At 44.4% G+C, this 21,635-nt stretch overlaps 1 protein-coding gene across 4 annotated transcripts in view; it reads right to left on the bottom strand.

Annotated features, from left to right (window-relative positions):
- LOC310848017 (receptor-type tyrosine-protein phosphatase V-like) overlaps positions 1 to 21,635 on the bottom strand; it is a 54,709-nt gene that overhangs the window by 18,715 nt on the left and 14,359 nt on the right. For 2 of the 4 annotated variants that reach the window (XM_083746440.1, XM_083746438.1), the window contains exons 6-24: positions 20,140 to 20,412; positions 18,958 to 19,224; positions 17,996 to 18,271; positions 16,014 to 16,283; positions 15,040 to 15,309; positions 14,063 to 14,332; positions 13,381 to 13,653; positions 11,946 to 12,218; positions 10,864 to 11,136; positions 9,683 to 9,955; positions 7,893 to 8,174; positions 7,481 to 7,618; positions 7,173 to 7,383; positions 6,508 to 6,575; positions 6,034 to 6,160; positions 5,093 to 5,140; positions 4,136 to 4,229; positions 2,666 to 2,756; positions 980 to 1,056 (exon numbers count right to left, since the gene is read on the bottom strand). In XM_083746440.1, coding sequence (XP_083602566.1) covers positions 980 to 1,056; positions 2,666 to 2,756; positions 4,136 to 4,229; positions 5,093 to 5,140; positions 6,034 to 6,160; positions 6,508 to 6,575; positions 7,173 to 7,383; positions 7,481 to 7,618; positions 7,893 to 8,174; positions 9,683 to 9,955; positions 10,864 to 11,136; positions 11,946 to 12,218; positions 13,381 to 13,653; positions 14,063 to 14,332; positions 15,040 to 15,309; positions 16,014 to 16,283; positions 17,996 to 18,271; positions 18,958 to 19,224; positions 20,140 to 20,412 — 3,854 coding nt within the window. The remainder of the gene's footprint in view (positions 1 to 979; positions 1,057 to 2,665; positions 2,757 to 4,135; positions 4,230 to 5,092; positions 5,141 to 6,033; positions 6,161 to 6,507; positions 6,576 to 7,172; positions 7,384 to 7,480; positions 7,619 to 7,892; positions 8,175 to 9,682; positions 9,956 to 10,863; positions 11,137 to 11,945; positions 12,219 to 13,380; positions 13,654 to 14,062; positions 14,333 to 15,039; positions 15,310 to 16,013; positions 16,284 to 17,995; positions 18,272 to 18,957; positions 19,225 to 20,139; positions 20,413 to 21,635) is intronic. The other 2 variants (XM_083746439.1, XM_083746441.1) reach the window with 1 other exon arrangement.

Here is a 21,635-nt window from a genome sequence, read left to right on the forward strand (position 1 = left end):
TTAAAAAAATTTAAAATAGACAGCCCCCCTGAAGCTGCGGGTGGGTGGCAAGACTGATGGTGACATAATATAGGTAATTTGCTTTCATCTGTTTTTGTCAGTTCATGAAGCCAGGCCCATCTTGCAGCTGAGAGACATCTGAGGCTTCTCTTCTGCTCTTATGCCTGCCTTTGCCTAGAGATGGACTATAGTAAATTTGCATTGAGGAAAACATGGTGTCCATGCCTGAGTCCGCTTTTAGACCATGTTTACACTCATGTGGAAGTTATGATATTCTGACACCTTGCTCAGTTGACCCATCCTCCCCATCTTTTGTTTTCCTTTTATCCTTGTCTATCTTCGTATTACCTTCCTACTTACTGAAAAGAAAATAAAAGCTGGGTTTTCTATCATTCCACAGAAACCAAAGACTCTAACAATATAGTGACAGAATACAATTATTAGAAAAGTCTCTTTGCTCCACATGATATACCTGCTGTGCCCTAACTGAAGCTATAGTGATACAAATTCAATCAATCAATCAATCAATCAATCAATCAATCAATCAAATCTTCTTCCCAACTTTGCAGAGTATTCTAATGGTCAACCAGGCCTCCTGAGATTTAGGTTTAGATTTAGCTCTGGAGCCAAGTGAGGATTCCCAGGTAAGATCCTCCCTCTATTGTGTGGGCAGGCAATCCCTCCCCTACCTGGCCTGATCTCCTTGGCAACGCTTCCCCTAGGTGGGATTGGACAACTGACGGGTAGGTGGAGACCTCCAGGTATCCCACCTGAGGGAAGGCAAAGCCAAGCCTATGCTGATGGAGCCGCTCCAGATCCAGGGGCTGCACGCGTCCACGCAAAGGGCACCCCCCGTTTTAAGCGGGGAGCGGTCATTCCTGTGTGAAGTCATATGTGAAGATCTTGCTGCAGGTGCCCTAACACATTGCGCCTTCCTATGAGATGTCAGTAAGGTTACAGAAGTATTCAAAGAACTCACTGGTACAAAGTTGGCATTGATGTAGTCAGAATGTGGTTCTCCATCCAGCAGGCTCAGCTTCACTCGGGAGTAATCATCTGCACAATTACATATAAAAATGTTAACATTAAACACAAAGTTGCTAATACATATAAACCAATATAAATTCACTGCTCTCTCTGACGTGCATCTTTACCCACCGGCCAATCCCCATACAGAGTTTCAGGAAATATTATGAGACAAGGGCAGCAAATTCCAATCGTGGCTTCTCTTAGGATTTTGAGGTAAGTGCTCCTCTCCTCTGATCTTTCTGTTTGCAAAGGACTGTAATATTCCTTTACAGCACGCAAAGGAAGAAGGTACACAGAAGACAAAGGTGAAATCAGATTCTCCAGGTTGCTGGAAGAATGGCAGATGCAACTGATAGACTATATGGAGTTAGCAGAAATGACTGGCAGAATCCGAGACCTGGGAGAAGAAGCTGTGGAGGAGGACTGGAAGAAATTTAAGGACTATTTACAAAAATATTGTAAATTGTATGAGTGTTAAGAAAGATGTAAGATTATTAATAATATGGCACCATTAAGATAGTTAAAAGGAATATGAAGATAAATGAAAATATAAGAAAAGACAAATTTTGGATAAATATTATGCTAAAATTAAGCTTTTAAGGTTTGGGTAAAATTATCTAAAATTAGGGACACAATATTGGAAATTATAATATAAGAATTGAAACAAGTTGATAAATTGCTGGGTAAAGTTCGAAAAACTTAGAACGCAGGAACGAGAGATGTGAGGAAGTCCAAAGAAGTGAAGAAAATGTGGATATTGAAAAAATTATATGTTATTTTGTTTGCTTTTTCTATTGTATTAAGAAAACCTTTAATACAATTTAAAAACAAAAACAAAAACCAGATTCTCCAGGTTGCAACTTGGCAGCCCTGTGGAAGAGTTTAGCCAATTCTCTGCTTTTTGTGTGATGCGAAGGTTGGCAACATTAACCCCACGGTGTGGAAATCCCTTGCAGAAGACCACAGTGTCTGGAGACAGGCAGTCAGGTTGTGTATCCACAGCAGTGACCAGAGGAGGAATGATGGCTGGGATAAGCACAGAGATGGTGTATCTGCAGCAGCACAACCAGATGCCTTCATTTGCCCCAGCTGCAACAAAACATGTCTCTCCCGCATCAGTCTCTACAGCCACAGCAGGCGTTACAACCGTCCAACAGCTTGACCACACTCCTCCTGACACAGATGGATGCCAACCATTAAGCGGTACAGAAATTAAATAATCAATCAATCAATCAATCAGTGTGCACACTTCACATGTACAGATCACACACACATTCACTCCACCACACATTCGCCAGGCATACAGCTCACACACGTGGTCACACTCACACACACACAGACGCATGTTAGCACACAATAGTGGGATTTATCGCAGAGGAGACTTGTTCAGGGGGTGGGGTAAAGCAGGGGAAAGGGCAAAAGGATGAGGAAGGGGAGCAGGGGCTAAAAGTTGCATGAAGGTGTAGCCAACCGTCTTTCAGCTCTGTTACAATTCATGGGACAGGAAATGGCTAAAACTGCAACATCCAATAGATGTGTAAAATGCATGAAGCCAACCAGAGAAGGGAGTTTGCCAAGATAACTCAACTACGAAGAGGGGAAAAATTAGCTATACACAATTCTGTCCAGAACTTACATGGTAGAACATGAGGATATCGATTCTTGGAGATGTTAGCAGGCAGTTCAGCTTCCGTTTTTGGCTGCTCTTTCCCTACTTCCTTCAGCTCCTGTGGGACAGAAGGAGAAAACTTTTCTCAGCAAGATCCCCTATGTCAGTTTGAGCCAGGTGCCAATCTCATAGAGAAGGGGATTTATTATTTGTTTAGAATATTTATCTCCCGGCTTTATGACCTGAGAGGCTCTCAAAGTAGCTTACAAAAGATTATCGCAATTAAAACAAACCACATTCAAGTCTGGTATCAAGGTCAGAGAAAGCCAATTTATTTGGCTTTCCCACCACCAAATAAATTTAGAAATATTGTTTTTCCATTCTTTGAAGCAGCCTGAATTGTTTACAATTGGGATTTATTGGAATAAAAACAGCATCCTGGGCAATAAATTCCTTTTAGTGGCTGAAATTCTACCTAGCAGGGAGAGCTTCATTCTCTCCTAAATCTCCAACTCTTTCTTAACCTCTTTCCACAATTTAATATATATTTTTTTCAAATAAATTGCAATTTTTTGCTGTCAGCCAGATTCCCAAATATCTTACTTTTTTTTTTACATATTTTCAAACCAGATGTTTTTTCTAACAATTTTTTTTACTGATCATCCATGTTTTTAAGCAACATTTTGGTTTTATCTTAATTTATTTTAAAACCTTGGCCTCTTCTAGTTTGACCATTGTTTAAACTGATATTTGAAGCTACAGTCGTACCTTGGATCCCGAACACCACAAACCTGGAGTGAGTGTTCCAGTTTACGAATGTTCTTTGGAACCCAAACATCTGACGCGGCTTCCATGGCTTCCAATTGGCTGCAGGAGTTTCCTGCAGCCAATCAGAAGCCATGTCTTGGTTTTTGAACGTTTTGGAAGTCGAAAGGACTTCCAGAACGGATTCCATTCGACTTCCAAGGTACCACTGAATAGTGGTGGTTGGGGGCGCCATGAACATAGCCTCTTTTCTGCCTGAATTTATAGCAGTCAGCACACACTGGCAGAGAAATATTCCTCCTTCTAGGTTAACTAGCAATCCTCACAGAACTTTAGCCCAATGGTTGCCATTAATCTGTTTTGAATTAATTTTATAATGAAATTATTTTAGAATGTTTTACCATTTTACTGTTGTTAGCTGCTCTGAGCCCTGCTTCTGCTGGGGAGGGCAGGATATAAATAAATTTTATTATTATTATTATTATTACTGACACCAAGTAACAAGAAGAGGAGACTGCACACTACTCAGTATTATGATGATTTGGGAGGAGAGGAGAAACATTTCACGCTCACCTACCTTGGTTTCGATGGATATTTCATAGGTAGTGAAATTTAGCTCTAATAAAAGCACGAAACTGGCAAATTTCTGCAGCCTGCATTCAATGATGATGTTGTCTGACCGTGGCCTCACAGTCAGCCTGGATTAAATTTGAAGAAGAGGGGAGCACTTACCTCAAAGTCCTGAGAGAAGCCATGATTGGAATTTGCTGCCCTTGTCTCATAATATTGCCTGAAGCTCTGTATGGGGATTGGCCGGTGGGTATTTCTGCAAGAAATAAAGATGCATATAAGAGAGAGGAGTGCTGTGCAGGGGATCCTCCTTTAGGCAGAATGAAGATACCGAGAGAGTGGTTCAATGTACATACACAACAAGTTAGGTAAAATTCAGGTTCTTTTCCGATAAGTCTCAAATTACAAACACGAAACATTCTTTTGTAATAGAAGTTATATCAGCAGGCATGTGGCAAACTGTTATAGTAGTAAAAGGGGGATATCAGCCCATTGTTTGAAATGAGAATTCACTATAACTTCAGTTTCAAGGTATGGCATGAATCTAAGCATGGGGGAGAAATGCTTATCTACCTAATACACATTCTGAAATAATATATGAACTGAAACAGAGCCATCCTTTGGGGAAAGTCATATTTCTCTGAATTCTGCAATGCAGTTCTCCAGCCAAGTAACATGTCCAGCCAAGTAACATGCAGGAATTCTAACACAAAATGCACATTCCAGGGGAAATTGTGCATATAGATTCATATATTACTGAAAATAGCATACCCAAATGCATTACGGTATATTACATAAAAGAACTTTTGCAGAAGATTCACCCATCCCTCCAGGAATCCCCTTGCAGGACAAGAGGTGGGAAGGAAGTTGCTTATTTAAATGTTGTGCCTCATTTTCTGGGACTAACATAGAAGTAAAACCAACTCAGCCTAGAGCAAGCTGAAATCCCATGTGATGAGCCCTTAGAGGGAGAGTTGGTGCCACAACACCTCCTTGCCAGGATAGACTGGAATGGCCAGACCCACAACTCCTCCTGCCCCAAAGCCTGGTTTGTTGCCTATGCTGTGGCAGAAGATGACACTAAGTGAGCAGGGGAGATATGAGAGTAGCTTCACTCACCTTGGGCTGTATGTGGCCATTTCTTGGGGGATGTTACCCTTTTTCATTCTGAAAGCAAGGCACATACATGTAGGTGGTTAATTCCTAGTAGGGAGACAAGCATGTTCTTTACTGCTGACTCTCCCACCTAAGGGGAGAACTATATGTTTTCCCAAACTTATATATGTTGAGGAAACATGAGTGTGCTTGGGGTACAGGGGGTATTTTCAATGTCACACAATGTTGATTATTCTGTCACTGCCAGATGGAATGATCCCCACCCCTTTCCTTGCCTTGTGCACTGCCTTGGGGGTTCCCCTGCCCCCCATCAATAGGGGGTGCCAAGGATGGTGGAAGTCCTTGCTTCTTCTAGTGGGAATTGTTAGCTGAAACCTGCCCATAGTTTCTCACCTGTTGGGTGAACGTGTGTATTTTAGAAACATTCAGAGAGTCTATCTAGGGCCATTTTGTGCTCAAAAAGAAAGCAATTTTCAGTGGGAGGGAATATGGGTGGGAGAGGTAAGACAAATCCAGCTATATCCCATCAGGCTCATTGATGTAGATGGGAAATGGTGGCATGGTAGCAAAAACAAAAGCCATAAAAGGAATGAAATACCCTTTGTGAATTGGAAGGATTAGTCACGCAGGCTTCCTCAACCTCAGCCCTCCAGATGTTTTTGGCCTACAACTCCCATGATCCCTAGCTAGCAGGACCAGTGGTCAGGGATGATGCGAATTGTAGTCTCAAAACATCTGGAGGGCTGAGGTTGAGGAAGCCTGGATTAGTGAATTCCACATGCAACAAAAAACAGGAAAACAATGACAAAAAATGCAAGGCTCTTTTCTGGAAGCACCCTAGATTTACTCAAGGTTTGCCAGCTAATTTCCAGGCAAGCTGCAAATACTAAAATCCTGCATTGTATCATTCCTTCCAAAGCAGCAACCCCTGCAATTGTCCTCACCTCCTCACTCTCAGATGTTTCCAGTAGACCCATCCAGCAATTGCTGTGACTGTCACGAGGAATCCCATAATGATCCCAGCCACAACTGGGGCAGATATAGCAGCAGAGGCTGCTGAGGTGTCTGCCGCTGAACACAAAGACAGTGAAAGGTACAGTTTATATGAGACTCCTCCCTTTCTACCCAGAGGTTTAGGCAGCCATGAGAATATCCCTTACATGGAGCTCTATCACACACATGGCACTCACCAGGAATTCCTGCCACCCCCCTGTTCAGGAAGCATCAAAATTAACATATTAATACAACTGTGAGGGAGGCTGCACTCCTGTACACTTCTGAATAGACACGTGTAGGATTGTACTGTTCATCATTTTGAAAGATACACAGGAGGTGCCAAAAAGGACCTAGTGAAATTGGCTAAGAAACTAGAGGCTTAATTAATCCAGAATGCAAACAGATGAAGAGACATGTTTCACCTGAGAATGCTGTGAATGACACTTTAGGAGCCTGTTGACTATATCTGGTGAAGGCAGCAATGCTGAACCTGTAACAGAACAAAATGGAGAATTTTATTCATTTATTCATTATATTTATACCTCACCTTCCCTCCAAATAGTTCAGCAGTGTAAATGGTTTTTTTCCTGCCCCTTATTTTTCCAATGACTCCACTAGGTGCATTACGCTGAGACATAAAGGATGACTCAAGGCTGCATCAGCCTCTATTCTATTCTATTCTAATTTTCCTGAGTGGTAAATTTTATTCCTATAGCACTTTCAGAGCTGAGCTGAAACAACTATGCAATGATTCATAAGACTTAAGAATGAACTTAGCTTGTTCCAAGTTAAGCTTGCCTAATTTCACACCTCCATGTGCAGAAACAGTCTACCAGCCTTCTGCTACAGGATGTCCTCCAGATGTTATTGGACCACAGCTCCCATCCAGCCCAGCCAGCATGGCCAATGGTCAAGAGTAACGAGAAGGCTGCAGGATATTTTTGATTAGCAGATCCTTGTGGATCTGCTGATGGAAGATTTCCGTCATGCCTGCTTGTGAGCTTCCCAAGTGAACCAAGGAACACGGCTTTGTGCTGGAACAGGTAGGCCTTTAGTGTTCCGTTTAGGCACTTCATTATGCTCTTACCTGTACTGCGAATCTTTTTTCAGCTTTCCATTGCAGGTCTTTCGAGAGTGACTGCATTCGTCTGCACCCACTGTCACTGGCCAGGCCTTGGGACTGGTGCTGTCATTGAAACGAAATGGGTTTGGCACCAACAGAGCCAAGTAAGAGTCTTCCTGCCCGTAATAGTGGTCATACCATGTGCGGGAGATGATGTCTTGGGTGGGCCTCAACACTGCAGATACAGAGAGAGAAGCACTACAGTGTTATGATCATGGGGGGCATCATGAATCCCCTCACAAGGATGGCCCATGGTGGTTGCAGATACTTACAAGACTCATTAGTGGTAGCAACAACTCCATAATACTCTATGAGGCCATTTTCCTCGCTGAACATTTCAGGGGAGATGATGACTCTGGAACTGGCGTCAAACTGGGGGGTGTCCATTCGCACAGGAGGCGGGAGAACTGCTTCGGAAAGCCAGAAAGGAAGAGGTATTAGGGTGTCACCAGCAGGTGTACATATAAATTAAAAGTTTAAATAACATATTTCAAATGCTCAGTGTTTCACATCTCTTTAACTGCCCTCCTATCCTGTCTGTGCAACCTCACCTAGTTGCCCTACTGCATCCAGGATCTACAGGATCTGCCACTGCCTGTGACCTTCTGTATCCAAACCTATTGCTCAACCACTAAGTTATGGCACTTTCAACCTGTGGCAACGGAGAGCCTGGAAGACACGTACCTTCCACAGATGTATTGCAGAGCAGTGTCACGGCTGGGCCTGCGATGCCATTTCTGCCCACAGCACTAACGCTGATTTGATAGGAAGTGTTTGAAGATAGTTCTGTCAGAGTGACGTCAGCCCTGGAAACAGCCAAAGGAAGCACAGGCTGCTGCTGGCTTCCTTGGGGAAACTTCTTCGTTGTCAGCTTATAAGACTCGATATCACCCTCAGGGATGGTCCAGTTCAGAAATATACTTGTGCTGTCAGGCAGACACTGTGGGTCCTTCACTTGTGTGGGCTCTGGAGAGACACAACACAAAAACTTGAGGAGGCACACCTTGGCTGTCTCTGTGATGACCACACATCCAGCATAGCATGGGGTGGGCTGTAGTGGCCCTGGGTGCGTTTTTCTGGGGGGCACTGCCCTCAGCACATCAAGACACACTGATGCATTTTAGGGTGGCTAATGTTCATAAATTCTAAGGGGCAGTATAATTTATAGGTTTGTTGCATGGAGACATATATATTTTGGGTTTTTGTAAGTGTTTCTCGTTCTCCTTTCACATCTCCTTCTTTTGGTCCCAACTGTTCTGGGGAATAGAAGCAAATTGCTTCTGTCTCATCACTGGAGAGTACATAGGTGACAGTTCCTCAGGACACTAACAACAGGAAACATACATTGCTGCTGATATTGAAAGAAGAGGAATGATTGAATATTGGGGCTTTTATAAAAGAAAAATCAGTGATACTGTTGCTTTGTTATCATCATATTTCTCTGCCCACTCTGTATGATATTAAGCTCTCTGTCAAATTGTTACAGAGCTGGTCTTCCCCCACTGCCATATAAGGGGCGGGTGCAGAGCAAAATTTAACAAATGACCAAGAGCAACAGACTTTGAAGGCTAAAGGCAGTAGGACACTGTAGCCTACCAGACCCATCAAACAAGTGGGGAAATTTACATAACTGATAAGAAGAATGAATTACAGATAGGTAGCCGTGTTGGTCTGCCATAGTCAAAACAAAAAATTCCTTCCAGTAGCACCTTAAAGACCAACTAAGTCAGTTCTTGGTATGAGCTTTCGGTATCTGAAGAAGTGTGCATGCACACGAAAGCTCATACCAAGAACTGACTTAGTTGGTCTTTAAGGTGCTACTGGAAGGAATTTTTTGTTTTGAAGAAGAATGAAGTTAACTCCATGAAAAGAGGAACAAAATTGTGAAGATTTCTGTAACTAAAAAGGGACAGACAAGCACAAAGCTTGATGCATGAGGGTGCCCTATGATGAAAAGAGTTCTGGAATTTCTCCTGGAGGAATGAAAGATTCACCAGAACCCCTCTGGGAATGATAGAGCCGAGGGTATGTTGAAGAAAGCCTTTATACTTAGCTTAATGGTTGCCTTCAATTTGAGTTGAATTAATTTTATAATGAAATGATTTTAGAATGTTGTACTATTTTATTGTTGTTAGCCACCCTAATCCTGGCTTTGGCTGGGGAGGGCGGCATATAAATAAAATTTATTATTATTATTATTATTATTATTATTATTATTATTATTATACTAAAGGAAAACAGTGAGCAATCTCACCAATGGATAATATAAATGTGTTTGGTTGCATTTCATTGCCTCTGAGGCTGCTTCCATACCAGTCCTCTGAGACTTTATCCAGAGAAAATTAGAAGGTGGCACAGGTGGCAAAATTAGAAGGTGGCTTCAAGACTTTGCCACTGCCAATGCAATAAAAAGAAAATAAAAGTCCTGCAAGTTCTTGTCACATTCTCTTGCCCTAGGACAAGTGCATACCTACCTATTGGCATCACCGCTGTCTCAGAGCTGCTCGTATATGGTCCAGCGATGCAGTTGAGGGATATGGAGTAATTTCTCCCTGGGACCAGTCTCTGGAAAACATGTTGGACCTGCCACTGGGTCAAGGCATGGTGCTGTAGCATGGTGCTGTTGCCTGGATGCCACAGCTGCAGCTGGCAGCGCTCTGGCTTGCTGAGGGGCTTTGTCCAGAACACAGACAGTGCTGGGTTTCCCTTCTCTGCCTTTATGGAGAGTTTCCGAGGAACCCAAGGATCTGTGGTGTAAAAACAATGCAAGAGAGGGTGAGTTAGACACTAAAACTACAGAGCCATCTGCTTTGGAACTGGGGAGAACAAACAGGGAGAGAGTTGGTCTAGAGGAGCGGCCATTGACATTCAGTAGTCAGAGCAGTGGTGCTTGGGGTATTGTCCTGGACTGGAAGAAGCTTTCTGCTCTCTGCTCTACTGAGATGTTAGGAATTGAATACGGAGCCTTATGAATGCAAAATGGAAGGGCAATTGTGCAGTGATAGATCATTTGCTTTCCATGCAGACATTCCCAGGTTCAATGCTTGCCATTCCTAGGTAAGGCTGAGAAAGATTCCCTTGTCATACACTGGCTCTGATTCCCAACTCTCCCCATCTAGCAAAATGGGTATCAGAACACTGGCTAACTTTACAGGCCTGGTGTAACCCATGCTCCCTAAACCACAGCCCCACCCTCTGCGGGATGGATAAAATAATGAAGGACTTTATCTGCATTAGCATTAGCAGAGTAATTTTTTAAAATGTTCACACAGAACAAACCATCTTTTTTTGTATGGAGTAAGGCCTGAGTCAGAAAAATAATGAACTCTTATTTTATTTTGAGTTAGACATTACTACGCTAAAATTCCTGATACCTGGATTGTTTTCTATGGGGCAGCAATCAGCATAAAAGGCTTAAATGCAAACCCAGAGGCTAGACAATGGGTGTTTTCATTTCCCCCTTCAAATGTGGGGTTTTTTTTTTATCTTGAATGTTTTGGACTGTTTCCAAGGATGGGGAAATCCCACATTTAAAGGCAGAAAGATCCATGCTGGGATGGGGAGGCCATCATATGGACACCCCTATATTAATGGGGAGTCAACTTGGTTCAAATCCAGTGTAAACAAACCTGCAGAAATGCATTAGGATACTCACATGTCCAGTCACTGACATTCTCTGCTGCTATCTGGTAAGGCCCTGCCACAGCAGCAACTTCTAGCAAATATTTACTTCCTGGATTCAGGCCAACGAAGGTGAAATTAGTAGCATCCTTCATGACAGATGTCTTGGATGCCACAGTGCCTGATCCAGCGTAATAGAGTGTTAGCACATAGCCATCTTGGTTTCCTGCGCTGCGTCCCCAGGAAGCACTCAGCTTGTCAGTCAGCCCTTTGTTTGACAGATGCACCGTGTGAGGAGGCAGAGGACCTAAGAAGAAGGCAATACCAGAAGAGAAAAGCACCCTGGATCAGCCATGAAAATGTCCCCCTCCACTTCTTCTCTGTTGGGTATTAATTGGTTTGCTGTATTAAAAGTCAGCAGATCCCTAAGTCACATCTGGGAGACTTTGTGTAGGATTACAGAAAGAAGGATAGCAAAAAACATCTTTCCCCAGCCTTGTCCCTCCAGTGCTGGCTGAGGCTGAAACATCTGGAGGGAATCAGGTTGAGGAAGGTTGAAGTGAGCACCCACAGGCTCCCTTCAGAGTGGTGAAGAGAGACTCATCCAAACTAACTCCTTGCAGTGGGCCCTGGCAAACTTTGCTAACCCTTGGACTCTGATGGCCTCTTTGACTCCATTGTGTCCTGGCTCAAGGCTGCCAGTGCTGAACAGACCTCTTGGGCATGCTATAGAAGTGTGCAGGCTGTGAAGGGCAAAATTAGTGCAGGAACTGATCTGATGCTGGCCTGAACTGGGAAGTGGGGCTGTTTTAAATGAAATTGCAGATCAGAGTTGTTCAAGTGAATAAAATGGGTGGACCCAGTTAATCCCATTTCTGGTTTCCGATGTCTTCATCCTGAGGTGCAGAGGCAATGATAGGATTATTTCCTGGGCGATAAGAGCAGCCAGACAGCCTCATTGTTTTGTCTCATAAATGCCACAGTGCTGCTTTCTTTCACAGCAGGCTGCAACACTCTGCTTGGAATGAATTGAAAGGTTGTTTTGCTGACTGTTTCCCTCCCACAGAGAAATTGACATTCAGATTAAAATGGCAGATGTCAGCCTGAGCTACTCACTTGTCCAGTCACTGACATTCCCTGCTGAAGTCCTATAGGGTCCTGCCTTTGAGATGATCTCAAAGAAGTATTTGGCTCCTGGTGTCAGACCTGAGAAGGTGAAATTGGTGGCATCTGTCCCCAGAGATGTTTGTGCTGCTGTGGTACCAGATCCTGAGCGATACAAGTTCAACTCGTAGCCATCCAATCTACCAGAGGCTGGTGTCCAAGCCACACTCAGCTGGTGTGGGTGCCTTTCATTCCTGATTTGCACAGAGGTAGCAGGCAGAGGAGCTGTGAAATTGTAAGAACTTGCATGAGAAAATAGAGGGCAGTGACTGAAGGAATAGGCTGCTTATTGTAGCTGCAATATATGGAACTATCATAATTATCCAATGGGATCTACATGGCATAGCATGCAGACAGGACTAAACTATCAATAATAGCTCAGGCTGGAAGAGAGAATTCAAGATTGGTCCAAGTCCAACTCAACCTTTCTCAAGGCATTTTTTAAACCAATTTTAGGGCCAACAAACTTTGAAGCACCTGGTTCAGTTCACCTTTCTATATAACATAGATCAGATAGTTTTATGTCTCATCCCTGCCGCCATTTTGGATCTTCTGGAGAAATCTCTGTGCATGCAATTGGTCACATGATGGGAAGATGTCTGCATAAAAGATAGGTGTTATATATTGTGACTGTGGCCTGTGTGAGTCAGTGACTGCCCGCATATCTGCCCCCATTTGAGCCACACATCTAGAGAAGAACAAGCCTTTCCACTTCCCCAAACCTCTCACATTTCCTTCCCTCTAATGAGGCAAGATGGTCCAGGCTAGTAATACCTCAACATGAGGGGAAATCCTTCCATTTTATCATGTGGAATTCAGTAAGGGAGTAGGAAAGTGGGTAATTAAACAGAGTGAATGAAAGGGTCAGGGATGAGCCGAGCTGAGTGCAAATGGTATTTCAAAATTATCCATCTTATAAGTGCAAAGTAATTTTGGAGTGTAGTCCACCAAATTCCTCCAAGTAGAAATTCTCCAATACTTTCTCAGATGTGAGGCTCACCATTTGCAGAGGGAGTAGCATAGCCTCTTTTTCTTCAGAGGTTTTTGTTTCTTTTTGCTATTCTATATCAATAGCAGTAACTGAGCTGGAAGCCCTGTCAGTATCCAATCCATATATATTGGTGGAGCATATCTGAATAAAAATTTGCAAAAAGTGGTCTTTTTCTCGGGAGGCAAGAACAAGAAAAATCTCAGAAATTTTCTCAGGAAAAGAAAAGTCTTCTGAGAAATTTCAGTTCAGCTGTAGACCCAGGAGAGAAGAGATGAAATTAGCCACTGAAGAAGAGGAAAGAGGTTGTAGGCCTAGAATTGTACAAGGAAGTTGCATGTCAGATGGTAAGAGGTGCATTCCTCAACCTTGGGATGGGACTTAGCCTGTCAGACTCACATGTCCACTCAACAGCAATGGTCGAAGGGGCCTCAGCTTGGCCTTTCACTGTGATGACCTGCACAGCAAACTGGCTTCCTGATGGCAAACCCGTCCAGAGGAAGTCCTGGGTGCTTGGCTGAACAACCCGAACTCTTTCCATGCCTGGAGGCACTAGGCTATACAGGACCATCCGGTAGTGGTCTCTTCCTCCTGGAGGCTCTCCCCAGGCTGTGTGTAGCACAGAAGAGTTGCCAACGTTACTCAGGGTCAGGTTCACAGGAGCAGCAGGGGCTTCCAGGGAAAAAGAAGAAGAGGGTACATTCAGACACAAAGGGCCTTTGATTCCCACGGCACAGCAACACCCCAAACCTCTCACAGTGATACAGCTGGAGCAGTAGCCTACTTCTGCTAATCACAAGCCCAGTGCTAAAGAGAAGATCAGTCTATGCAACGGCTACATGAAAGCAGAGTATGAAGATATCCGACAGTTACTGCAGATCTAGTGTTTGACTCATGCTGCGGGGAAGAGCTGCACCACCATCCAAACCTGCTCAATTCTTTTGCATCAGAATTCATTCAGATGTAACTCCGTAACACTGTTTGTTATCATCAGCAGCATGGGCTCAATTATTTCTCACAGATCTTCCTCCATCCAAGATGTAACACCCTCTCTTCCCACTGGATTGACCACCCAACTCACCTGTGCAGGCTGTGCTGTTCCGAGACGTGGAGCTGTATGGTCCAGCCAGTGCCCACACTGCAACGAGGTAGCATATGCCTGGGGTTAGCCCTTCTATGGTGAGGTTAGTGCTGGCTTTCTCGACAGCCATGTGGCTTCTGATAGCTGTGGAGTCCTCTTCAGACACGGAGACCATGTAGCTATCTCTCTGCCCAGCTGGGGCCTTCCACTGCACTGTCAACACTGAGGAGCCGTGGCTGGTCACCGTCACGGCAAGTGGCATCAAGGGCACTAGAAGGAGAACCACAAAGGGTTTCAGGAAAGAACTGTTGACAGAGAACACAGCCATGCCTGAGGGGACAGCCGTCTTGTTGATTTCTATGTTGTGTAACCCCTGGCAACTTTTCTAAAGTTTCTAAGTCCTTTGAGATATGACACACAAGCCATACAACAAATGCAGGAGGGAAACAGCAACAAGTAAGTTCTGAACAACCCCACAAGCAAGGCAAGAACCTGAGACATCAGCTAGTACCACAAAAAGTCAGAGTAAAAAGTGATCATGAAATAGGAACAAGAGTCAACAAAACTCTAACGAGGCAAGAGGCTTAGCTGGAGCCAATGCCCATTTGCTCCTCCCATTGCAATTTGCCTTCGTCAGTGGCCAGGCCATGAAGTTATACTAAGGAAAAGTTGGGGGTTGTACCTAATACGTCAGACCCACCAAAATCAATATTTCCTAACTGAAGTCCATTGATTTAAGCGGGCATATTCTGAATATGACTGTTTTAGATGGATAAACACTTTTGTTTCCCTCCCCTCCCCATGTTCCCTTCTACGTTATGATATTTCAAATTGCAAGTCAATATTTCAGACTGTAAGCCACAGTAAGCATCAAGTCTGTGTATGGATGTCAGCAAACGCATTAGGCTGAGTGTTGAGTGTGAACTTAACTAGAATGTTTGGCCTGGGAGAAAAGACAGAAGGGGGCAACATTGTACCTGTGTAGCCAATGGCTGTTTGTGAGGAAATGTGGTGTGGTCCAGCTCTGGAGACAATCTCAACCCGGTACTGAGTTCCTGGCACCAGGCTATCGAGGGTCACCTGGGTAGTTCCATGTGGCACTGAAACATTCCGGATAATGGAGAGAGATTCACCCGAGTAGAGCTGCACCCAGTACTCTCGTCCTCTTCCTGATTCCATCCAGCTCACACTCAGCTGCTGGGGGCTCTGGCTGCTTTTCACACTGACATTAGCCAGAGACAGAGGATCTGTGGTTGCAACAAAAATGGTGTGTGGGAGGGACATCATGGTGGGATGAGGAAGCAGGCACATAGCTGCTTTCACAGAGGCATTTTGTGTTAGCTTTAATGTGACATGTATCACTGTGGCATCTTGGGTTGCATCACACCAACACTAGAGGCTTTTGCCACCTGCTTGCTAAATTCCTAGATTTATACATTCTGTGGTTTAACCGGCAGTGCGTTATTAACACTCAAATAATTTTGTTCCAATGCTACGTTACTTGACCTATTCCATACCCTCCAACATAGGGACGTCCCATTCCATAATGATAATTTTACTATTTATACCTCACACATCTTAGTGGGTTGCCCCAGCACTCTGGGCAGCTTCCAACATATATATAAAAAAACATTAAATGCTTTTTCAAAAAAACTTCCCTATACAGGATTGCCTTCAGATGGCTTGGGGGTTGGATAACTCCATACTGTTCAATATTTCTTCAATGAAAATAGGGACACCCTAAGGGAAAGTGGGATATTCTTGGATCAAGTCAGAAACTGAGGCACCTTCTCTAAATCAGGGACATCCCTGGAAAATAGGGACACTTGGAGCGTCTGCTATTCTTGGGGTTAACAAGAGGCTGAGATGTTAGATTGCACAAATGACGGAAGCTTAAGAGAGTGTCATTATTGAGGCCTCACACGGTTCAGAAATTCTTTTGCATACTCACATGTCCATGCAGAGACCACCTGTGCTGAAGCCCGGTATAGTCCTGCCAGTGCTATAACCTCCAAGAAATATTGGCTGCCAGGAAGAAGGCCCTCAAAAGTGAAATTCCGCATGCCTGGCCCAATTGTGATGTTCCTCTGCAAAGGATGCTCCTGGCTGTAGAATCGCAAAAAGAGCTGGTCTCTGTCACCTGGAGGCAGGTCCCAAGTGGCAACAAGACTGGGGGACCATCTGCTACTGGCCAGTGTCACCCTTGAAGGAGGCAAAGGGTCTGAAAAGAAATAGATTTCTCAGTGGCTGGTTGGCACCATACAGCAATACCAGGCCAAGACATTTTGCTTTCTGATGCAAAGGACAAGACCACATCCCCTTCCCTAATTCTCCTACAGAATCCCATTGGACTGAAAGACTCTTATTTCAGGATTGGGGACAGGACACTGTCTTACATCACATCCACACTAGATTAGGGTGCCCAGGGGCACTGGCAAGGGGCCTAATGCCATTCCCCCTGCCCTCTTAAAAGACACAGCCTGAGATGACTCATTAGCCATTAGATCTAATTACATTCAGGGAGGAAACGGGGAGGAAAGAGAGGTGAGATACAGAAGCCAATGCAGATGTTCTCCACAAGGGCAGGTATTCTTGGGTGCTGGAAAGAAGAAGAAGAAGAAGAAGAAGAAGAAGAAGAAGAAGAAGAAGAAGAAGAAGAGTTTGGATTTGATATCCCACTTTATCACTACCCGAAGGAGTCTCAAAGCGGCTAACATTCTCCTTTCCCTTCCTCCCCCACAACAAACACTCTGTGAGGTGAGTGGGGCTGAGAGACTTCAGAGAAGTGTGACTAGCCCAAGGTCACCCAGCAGCTGCATGTGGAGGAGCGGAGACGCAAACCCAGTTCACCAGATTACGAGTCTACTGCTCTTAACCACTACACTACACTGGGAAATGGTTGCTATTTGTTATTTATTTAACATGTGCATGAGACCTAAAAACCTGGGGTGCATTTGTGGGACCAAAATACCAGCAAGCTTTAATTTCTCCTGAAAAACTCATATCAGCATTTGTAAGGAGATTACTACCCTCCAAGTCCAGTTTCAGACACTCTGCTCTGCCCAACCACCCTGGCTTCAATCCACAAAATGGTCCCAATTGGTTATGTTACGGGTAACTCCACTTTGGGGCTAGATGCTTGTGAACTTACCTTTTCATATACACAGGTTTATAATATTTATCCACTGGGGAAAATGGGATGTGCAGCCTAAAGGCACTTCATACTCATGGCTGTCAGATATATGCAGATAGGAAAAGTCCATATGATTCATACAGGGAGGGTGGGGATGCTGGGCTCCAAGAACTAGTAATACATCTTGTACGGTCCAAACAACATTTATGTTTTGCTCAGGTGTGAGAGAGGAAATCAGAAACCTGGGCAATGGTTGGAAGGGGATACACATGCAAATTCTCCTAATTTGGAGAAGAAAAAAACCCATAACAAACCAAATGACGCCTTGCTTCATTTTTTTTTTTTTTAACATTTACCAGTTTTGGATTTGGAACTTGGGTTTGTGTTTTTATTATTGTTTTGGGCGGCAAAAGTATAAAATTATTTACTTCACCAGTTTGTTTCTTGCCTTAAATTCATCAACAAGAATTAAGATTTTAAAAGAAAAGTTTGAAAATGTTTTGAAATTGAAAGGTCAAAGGTCTGAATTCAAAAGTCTGAAACGCTGGTGAAAAATTCACGTACTTCGGAATCAGGCTATTCGGAATCAGGCTAAACTCCTCTGTCAGCAAAGGCCAAACTAGGCCTCATAATATCCCTACCAGCCTCTTCCCTGTCTTCCTGCCTCTACTATTCCTTCAGATGGGATACATCTTCTCTCTCCTGTTTGTGGGTAAATACGGAGACTCAGTGGAAATCAACCAGGGACAGAACTTGCTGGGAGAACCCTCAACTACTTCTCCAGAAAATGGCATACTCACATGTCCAGTCACTGGCTGTTTGAATGATGGATGGATATGGTCCAGCCACTCCCATCATCTTCAGAGTATACTGACGCCCTGGGATCAGCCTGTCAAAGGTGACATTTGTCCCACCCTTCGTCGCTGTTACATTTTTCACCACCAACTGGGATTTCGTTTCCAAGAGATTTCCTGCATAATTGCCTCTGACCCCAGAGGGACTCTGCCAAGAAGCCCATAATGAGCTGGTGCTGTGACCGCCATTACTGAGGCTCAGATGCTCCGGAGGCAAAGAATCTGAAAGGAGATCAGACCAATTTCAGGCATTTCTGAGGTTTGTCTCCAGCTTCTTCACCCCTTTGCCTTTGGAAGCATTAACGCTGCCCGAATAATGACACCAAAGGTGCAGTGGTCCTTTGGAGAAGCTGAGGCTTTGCGATTTGATCAGATGGACTTTATTATTTGCTAATTTGTTGAGGACATAGCAGCAGCGGCTAGGACTAAGGTGAAACTGTTCAGACTCCCTCATTACTTTTGCTTCCACCAGGAGGTGCCTACATTCACAGTACTGAAATGTTGTTTTCTTGTGATGTTGTTACATGCTACTGTATCATTATTGTGAAATAGTTCTTGTTGATTTTGTGGTGTATTGCTGTCAGCTGCTTTGAGCATAAGTGGAAAGGCAGCACACAAATGAAATGGTGGTGACAGTGACGGCAAAAGTGTGAAATGTCAGTCCAGTGCCACCGGTTCTGAAAGAGATCACGAGCCTTTCAGCTCTAAAATCACCTCCTCACTAAGCTCCAGGGCCTTGGGGGTGACTGAACTTTGACAGGGCCCACCTGTCTCTCTTGCACCCGCCCAGACCCCTTTCCCACTTCAGTGGCAGCTCCTTTTTCCCTTCAATTACCCAAGGAAACTCTCAAGGCCTGGACCTGGTAGCCGTGTGCATGACAGCCTATTGGACTTCCCATGGCACTTACGTGTCCAGTTGCTAAGGACGAGGGGCGGCGAGATGTAGGGCCCAGCAATGGTGCAAATCTCCCAGGAATAGCGAGTGCCTGGTATTAACCCTTCGTAGCGCAGACTGTTATGACTCTTAGGCACGGATTTGTTTTGCACCAGCATGTGGGGTTCCGTAGTGTACAATGCTGCCACGTAGCCAGTCCCAGGCGCCTCTTGCCAGTGGGCATGGAGCATGTGGGCACTGCCTTGGCTCGACAAGCTCCCACCTGGCGGAGCTGCGGGATCTGGAAGGGGGAAAGACAGACACAAAATTATGCACAGGGCCTTCTATGAAAGGTCTGGGTTGATACGAATTGGGGAGCACCTATTTGGGAGTGTAGAATGAAAGGGTGACAAAAAAAAACCCCTTTCCCAGAAGACTCATTGTGATGTTTCTCCCATCCCACCTTCCAGAATAGAAGATGGACATAATTATCAGAATGGTCTCCTCTTCAAGTCAACTCAAAATATTTGTTTTGTCCAACGCCTAATAAGTGAAGCCCCAGCCAAGACAGAGAACTGTTCTCTGGGAGTCTCTCTTCACTGACCCTGACAGATGGTTGGGAATGCTAAACAAACAAAAATCTTGCATTTCTATCCTGCCTTTCTCCCATCATGGAAACCAAGGCAGTGCACATGTGGTTTCCAGGAAGTCACCCATCCAGACCCCAACCTGTTTGGCTTCAGCAAGCTGGTGCCCTCATTTGCCTTTGAACCATACTCTATGACCATGTGATGAAGGAACCTTTTTCCATGGTCCCTTAGGTTGAGATTGATGAAGCATCAGTGTTGGCGCTGAAGACAAGTGAGGGCTAGAGTCAACTAACTGGTCCCCACTAGCGCAATGGTTCCCCCCCCACCCTCTCCTCCCTCTGTGCCTTCATCTCCAATTGACTGAGGGGTTGGAGGTTGGGAGAAGCCCCAGAATGGTGTGGGGGAAGAGAGGAGTGGGGAGATAATTCCATCCAGCAAGTAGAAATGCTTGCCCTGACAGAGTGATCTCCTTAAAGCTATCTTGAATTCTTCCCTGTGTATCCTCACCTTACCAGGATTCCCTTCAGTCAGGTAACTGAAATACCCTCCTGCCCAAAACCAGTAGCAAAGCATTTCTATAGGAGCCACTGCCTCCCAGCAGGATCTGAGCTTCAAATCCTGCTTACATGTCCAGGCAGAGATGCTCTTTGTAGATGCTTTATGGGGTCCAGCAACAGCGGTCACTAAGGCAATGTAGCTTTTCCCAGGGCTCAGACTTTGGAAGGTGACCTGTGTGCTGTTCCTTGCCACCGATACGTTTCTGACAGGTGTCCTGCTCTCCCCTTCCTGCAGAATCACCAGGTAGAATTCTCTTCCTCCAGCTGGTGAGTTCCATGTCGCTTTCAAAGTGTTATTTTTGCCACTGTTGACCAAGCTCACATTGGTTGGCTTCAGGGGGTCTAAGGAAAAAATGAAAGGAAGGATCAGCGTTCACCATTAATGAATTGCCAAGAAACAGGGTGTTGTTAGCCTTCCCGAACCTGGTACTATCCTGATGTATTGGACTATAGCTATGATCATCCCTGACCATTGGTCATGCTGGCCGGGGCTGATGTGAGTTGTAGTTTGGAGGGCACCAGGTTGGAAAAGTGTGATGTGGTCTGTAAACCTGTGGACAGAGCTTATGACTTCCTTAATTCAGAGCCAACATATCATTTTAGGTGCTTTAGGAATAATTAGTAAATAGATTGTGATAGCTTTCCAAACCCTCAGCTGCTCACATGATTCAGAGTTCTCCATCTCAACTCTTAGGATAATTGAAGGGTCAAGCTAGCACTGATAAGTGGAGCACAAAACTGGAAGTTTGACTTCTATTTCAGATGCATATCTGAATGTGATGTAAATAAAGGGGAATGTCTGGGATGTACCTGCTCTGCTCTTGAGTTCTATGAGAAATAGGGGAATATTTTGAATGTTAACACTTACAAACACACACAATGTAAAGTCTCCCTGATGGCAACTACAGTTGATGTAAGAGAAACCCATACTTCAAAGAAAGGAAATGAATTTAGTTGCTTTGCATAATACAAGTGAGGAGAAAACCAAAGGTTTGATTTGCAGGTAGCTTGGATTCCCCAAACATGAAAGCTAGTCAACTGGAATACAGGGATGGCCTTTTAGAAATGGTCACTGGGACCTGAAGGACCCTCCTGCATTAAGAATACACCCACCGACTGGAAAAAGTCTGGTTGACTTTTGGAAATTCTCAACTTTATTGGCACTGCTTTGGTAACGTAAAACACAATGTCTCTGGTTCATGTATTCAGAAAGTAAATTATGGAGTCTCTATTACAATAGGGAAACACAAGCACCAAATAATACAAAAGAACAATATGACTGTCTTTATTTCACAGCCAGAACATACACATGTTCATGTGTGTTAGTTATCCTTATTAAACAGATGCAGAGCAAGCTTCTAGGTCTCTCAGGATAAGGACTACCTGTTATTGTAACCCTGCCTTATTCTGTTTCATAGGCTCAAAGTAGCCTCTCCTTCCAGTTTAGGCCTGCCTACCTGACTTCCAAAGGGACGCAGGTGGTGCTGTGGGTAAAACCTCAGCGCCTAGGACTTGCCGATCATATGGTCGGCGGTTTGAATCCCTGCGGCGGGGTGAGCTCCCAT

The sequence above is a fragment of the Podarcis gaigeae genome, assembly GCF_964106915.1.
Source record: "Podarcis gaigeae genome assembly, chromosome: 6".
Taxonomy (NCBI): Eukaryota; Metazoa; Chordata; class Lepidosauria; order Squamata; family Lacertidae; genus Podarcis; species Podarcis gaigeae.